Genomic DNA, 6000 nt, shown 5'->3' with positions numbered 1-6000 from the left:
GGGCGGGGGTAGGCGGGCCCTGGCGGGGGCGTGGCCGGAAGCCTTAAAGCGGCTGGGGCGGCGGGCCGGCGGCACGGGCCGCACGGTGCGGCGATCTTCTCCTCGCTTCTGAGCCGACCGCCGCGCGGTCACCATGTCGCTGGCGGCCTCAGCTGGCCGGGGTCCGGGGGCCGTGTGGTCCCCAACGCACGTGCAGGTGACGGTGCTGCAGGCGCGGGGCCTGCGGGCCAAGGGCCCCGGGGGCACGAGCGACGCGTACGCGGTGATCCAGGTGGGCAAGGAAAAGTATGCCACCTCGGTGTCGGAGCGCAGCCTGGGCGCGCCAGTGTGGCGGGAGGAGGCCACCTTCGAGCTGCCGCCGCTGCTGTCCGCCGGGGCCGCGCCCCCGGCCGCCGCCACCCTGCAGCTCACCGTGCTGCACCGCGCGCTGCTCGGCCTCGACAAGTTCCTGGGCCGGGCCGAGGTGGACCTGCAGGAGCTGCACCGGGACCAGGGCCGCAGGAAGACCCAGTGAGTGCGGAGCGGGACGGAGATGGGTGGGTGGGACGTATGGCTTGGCGCTGAGATCCACTTAGAGCGTGGCAGTCTCCGCGCCGCTGTGTCCCAAAGGGACGGACGGTGAGAGGCCTTCCGAGAGGGATCTCCCCGGCCGGTCACCGTATTCTCACCTAACTTCAACTTCTCCCTCGGCTGTCCCTCCCCATCTCGTGTGGGCTCCTCTCAGCGGGCGTGCGGGGTGGGGGCGGGGAGTACCTGGGGGTGCTTTTGTATCTGCCGGACAGCTCTCAGCGCCCGGAACTTACTAAGCGCTTAATGAATTTTTGATGAATTGAAAATACATGTGGGCTGACGAAGTCTTCTTATTACCGTGGGGTAGTGTGCATGTGTGATACACACATTAACTTCTGTGGGAAGCCTCCTGAGTATTTCACTGTCCTAGTCACTAAGCCGGGAATGGCAGGGCGAGGGCGCGGGGTTTGTGTAGTGAAACCCACTGATATTCTTTGGCCCTAGAGGCTCACCGAGGGGCAGAGCGGGGGCGTCGGAGTGTGACTCTACTGCATAAGGGGTTAGTGAAGAGAATTTGTCTCTCTCCTCCCCTTCTCAAAGCCCCGTCCTCCCCCAAATTAGTAAGGATTTCCCAGTGCTGGTTGGAGCCAGAGTCTGCCCTTGGCCAATCTAAACTGGGTGGTAGGCGCTGTTTCTCTTTGGAGTTTGTCAGGTTCTCTCTGGTCCTACTCTGAATGGCTGGTTGCTCACTTGTGACTTCTCAGTGTAGAGTTCTGTGCTCGGGTATCTAGCTCCCACAGGGAAAGCTGAGCAACACCCAGTTCACGTCAAGGTGTCACCCATTTGTTTGTTCTTTTGGGCAGGTGTTTGCCATGGAGCATTTGATTAGGGAGGGTTTGATTATGCCCATACTCTATACCGAAAGCTGGCCTCCTTGGCTTAATTGGTTACTTTGTGCTGAGCATTAAAACTATGCACGTCAGGTAATATACCACAACTCCCACAGGTTGTGAAGCATCCTAATTCACATCAGGTGTTTTCGCTATAAACGGCATTTTAGCTTTCCCTTGTGAACAGGACAGTAAAGGCCAGAGGGTTCGAAGTGACCAGATTCCCTTTCCTGCAGGGTGGGTCCAATTTCAACTTGCCTGCTTGCAACTGTAATACCTGATTCACTTATCTGGCCAAAGATGAATAGGCATTTTTGAATTCGAATCAGATAAAAATAGAGAGCCTTGAGGTGAGAATGGATAGGATATCTCTTGGCATCAACTTACAAGCCAGAAGGTGAGCAGTGTCTTTGCTAAGGAGGTGCAGAAGCAATGCGAATTTTCCATTTGATTCAGTGACATGTGGGGCCTCGGGTTGGCTTCCTTTCCAGCTTCAAGTGGGAGCCATTGGCTCTCTGTTGTCTAGTCCCATCCCAAGATGTGTGGATACTATCCTTTGTTTCTGCTGTCTGTTTCTTTTGTGAACATTTTAGTCCCTTGAAGGGTCGATTGTGTGTCCCTGCCAGAGAGGAGGGTTCCAGATTCCTGGGTCTGGCGCCCACTCTGGTCCTGACTCATTGTTGGGCTTCAGGCTACTCGATCTCTAAACACCCAAGTTTCCCTGTTTATACATGGAGCTTGTTACCAGGCTTAATTGATGTTTATAAGATGTTTTTAGGTTCCTGGGTTAATGGGGCCTGTGTATAGGTTTGGAAGGTTCTGTTACTGGTTTGTGAGGAATGAAAACCGCCTCAAATTCCCTATTTCAGCGAGCGTTCAGAGGTCTACATCTTCCTTTTTCTCAAACGCTCCAGTGTAACCCTAAACCTAGATGGTTCCTGCTGCCTCTATTGTATGAGCTGATTACCACTTAGTCACAGTATCAGCCTTGTAGGAAAATGATGCTTAGTTGGTGTTTTTTTTTTCTTTTTCGTAACTGCAAAGGAAGTCTTCTTTGCCCCGTTAGCGGTAGGTGAAATCGCAAGCTTTCCATCGGGCACTTCCTGGGACTTTCCAGGGTTCTAGGGAACCTAGTTAAACCAAGCTTCTCTGACGCCTTGGTTCATCACTTGGGTGCTCATGATAGTCGAGATTTGGAGAGTAGATGCATACTGAGAAAGGTGGAAGTTTACCAGCAAGAAACTGGTTGGGCTAGGACAGTCATTTGAACTAGTTATTAATGGTTTGACTCCACCTTAGGTATTAAAAACCAGAAACAAAACGAGAGCTCAAATTTTGGTCTCCTGGTGTGTGCGTGTGTGCATGTGTGTTAATTTCTAGCAAAGAAGAGTTGCTGCTATAGAGTGTGACTTTTGTCCTGGATCCAGAAACTCAAGACATTAAGAGTTAACTGTGCTCCTATTTCCCTTTCTTCTCTTGATAAGCCCTCCTCTATCAAATGTTTGGAGTTAAGAAAATATGCTTTTTATGACTCAAATTTGGGGGACCTCAAATTTAGTGTGATGACACACATCTTTAAAACACCAAATGGAGGCTGACATAGAGATAGGATACTTTTAATAGGGAAGAGTGTATGGCCCCTTTCATTAGGATGAAATTGAAATGGGGGTGCCTGGGTGGCTCAGTTGGTTGGGTGGCTGACTTTGGCTCAGGTCATGATCTCACGGTTTGTGGGTTCAAGCCCCGTGTCGGGCTCTGTGCTGACAGCTCAGAGCCAGAAGCCTGCTTCAGATTCTGTGTCTCCCTCTCCCCCACTCACGCTCTCTCTGTCTCTTCTCTCTCTCAAAAATGAATAAACATTATATTTTTAAAAAGAAGAAATTGAAATGCATTTATTTTGCACGTATTGAAGACCTGGGGTCACAGTTGGGCCTTGGTGAAATAGGAACCATTAAGTCTAATGCTCATTAAACAGACATGAAGCTGAGAGGCAGAAACAGGTGGCCAACGTGTCGGATTCTCTGTTCAGCTCTCTAGTCTCATGTAGTTTGGGATCTTGGATTGATCTAAGGGGGGAAAACCCTTTTTAGGATACTAAGAGCGACGAAATTTGGGGACAATAATCTGTTAAGAGCAGATTAAAGTAAACATCCATTCAGGCTAGTGACTGGAAGGCTGTTGTGTAACTAAATATCATGACACTTAATACTGTTAACAGTCTTCCAGCTATGATGGGAGAGTGTGAGTGACCGAGAGTCATTTTCTTACAGTCTCTTGAAGATGCAGGAGGGAGTTTGGTTGCATATGAAAGGATTTGAGATTTTGAAGAACTCTAAGTGTAGTAAGATGCTATAATAAGTTGCCAGAGGAAATCCGGGTTATTGGAAAGAACTAAGGGCTCAATAATTGTTTTCCCGGGAGAGTTGGGTGCGGAGAAATGATTTAATTGATCAGAGAGATAAGAAATAAGCAATCAGGGGGGGCCTGGGTGGCTCAGTCGGTTAAACATCCGACTTTGGCTCAGGTTATCATCCCAAGGTTTGGGGGTTAAGCCCTGAACTGTCAGCGCAGACCCTGCTTCAGATCCTCTGTCTCCTTCTTTCTCAGCCCCTCTACTACTTATGCTCTCTCTTGTGGATAAATAAATATTAAAAAATTTAATGATAGGACTGCCTGGGTGGCTCAGTCAGTTAAGCAGCCAACTTTGGCTCAGATTATGATCTCGTAGTTCGTGAGTTCCAGCCGCGAGTTGGGCTTTGTACTGACAGCTCGGAGCCTGGAGTCTGCTTCAGATTCTGTACCTCCCCTGCTCACGCTCTCTCTTTCTCTCTCTCAAAAAATAAACACTAAAAAAAAAAAAAAAAAAGAAAAGAATAATAAGCAGTGTTTGTGCTTATATTGTTAAGTTTTCTAAGTGCATTTAGGTTTTTTTTTTGGTAACAGATTGGAAAATTGGAGCAATGTTACTGATGAAGTTTTTCCTTTCTCGGGATTCCCCTTAAAGGTAACATGGGGCCTTACTGGAAACCCTCCTGCCTCTCTCAGGCCCCTCCTACTCCAGTGTAGGAAACTGATAGCTCAGTGCTTGAGATGGAGTTGTCTGTCAGCTCTGGGCTAAGTATCCCCAACCTGCTTGTAGCCAGGGAATGAAATGACTAAGAAGGGAGAGGGTCATTGTTCCCGTGATGGGAAAGATACGCCCCCATGTTCCTCCTGGTATTAATTGTTTGTTTGTTGTTATTTTTTAAGGTTGGGGGAGAGAGAGAGAGAAAAAGCCTGGGAGGGCAGAGAGAGAGGGCGAGAGAAATGCCAGGCAGGTTCTGGGCTGTCAGTGCAGAGCTGGACTCAGGGCTCGAACTCAAGAAGTGTGAGATCATGACCTGACCCGAAACCAAGAGCCGGACGTTTAACTGACTGAGCCACCTGGAACTCATGATATTATTTGATTATGATTTCATTTACCCTTTACCCATTTTGCCCATTGCCACCCCCTCCCTCCCTCTTAGCAACCAGTACTTTGTTCTCTGTATTTATGGGCCTGTTTCTGCTATTTGCTTTGGGTTTTAGATTCCATGTATAAGTGAAATCCTATGTTATTTGTCTTTTCTCAGTCTGACTTATTTCACTTAGCATAATATACTCTAGCTCCACCCATGTTGTAGCAAATGGCAAGATCTCATGCTTATATTTTTAGTAAATATATTTTAATACTTTCTATGTGGCAAATACTGGGGTGTAAACAATAGTGACCAAAACAGACATGATCCTTGCTTTCAGGAAGCTCAGAGCTTTGTGGGGGAGATAGACATTAAGCAAATGAACACATAAATAAGTAATCATGTATTAGGATAACTACTGTGGAGGAAGAGCACAGGGTGTCATAAGAGGAAAGAAAAGGAAGGACATGACTTGAAGAAGAGATGGCAAATGGCTTTCCTGAGGCAGAAACCTGAAGTATGGAGAGATTTTTCTGGAGAAAAGTAGAGGAAAAGGGCCTGAGGCGCAGGGGGAACAGTCTGTGCAAAGGCCCTGAGGCAAATACTTGGGAAACTGGAGGAATTGTGCTGATTGAGGCTGAAGAGGAAGGCAGGGTTTTCTTTAAGAGCAGTGGGAAGTCACGATTATGAAAAGCAAAGGGGTGTTTGATCCACGTTGTCAAAAACCACTGTGGCTGTTGGGTGGAGAATGGATTTGAGGCAGGCGTATCCTGGAATCAGACAAAACGGGAGGCTGTTACAGTAACCTTGGCCACCAGTGGTGTGGGGGCTTGCACTTGGGTGATGGCCATGGAGGTAGACAGAGGTGGTGGATTTAAGAGATGTTTTGGAGGCTTAGTTGGCCTGACTTGTGATGGATTGGATGTGGGCGGGAGTGAGAGAAGAGGAAGTGATAAGAATGAACTAATAAAATAAAGAGAGCTTGCTGCTGAAAATGAACCAGGAAGTGACATTGCTTTCTTTCCCCAGCAAAGTGAGGTCACCATTACAGAGACTGCTTTGGGCAGTGACACCTGTGAGTTGAGTGTCCTGTTGGAATGAATTAGTAGGAAACACCATTGAAACCAGGGTGTGTATATGTGCGTCCAAGTATTTACGGTTTT

General features: G+C 48.3%; 1 protein-coding gene across 2 annotated transcripts in view; it reads left to right on the top strand.

Moving 5' to 3' along the window:
• Positions 1–63: 63 nt before the first annotated feature.
• Positions 64–6000, top strand: part of RAB11FIP1 (RAB11 family interacting protein 1) — a 32486-nt gene continuing 26549 nt past the window's right edge. For both annotated transcript variants that reach the window (XM_029936139.1, XM_029936138.1), the window contains exon 1: positions 64–510. In XM_029936139.1, the coding sequence (XP_029791999.1) occupies positions 134–510 (377 nt within the window). In that variant the 5' untranslated portion in view covers positions 64–133. The remainder of the gene's footprint in view (positions 511–6000) is intronic.

Source organism: Suricata suricatta, chromosome 1 (genome assembly GCF_006229205.1).
Source record: "Suricata suricatta isolate VVHF042 chromosome 1, meerkat_22Aug2017_6uvM2_HiC, whole genome shotgun sequence".
In the NCBI taxonomy this organism is placed as follows: Eukaryota; Metazoa; Chordata; class Mammalia; order Carnivora; family Herpestidae; genus Suricata; species Suricata suricatta.
The sequence above is the reverse complement of the archived record's forward strand: the minus strand, read 5'-3'. Positions and strand labels throughout refer to the sequence as shown.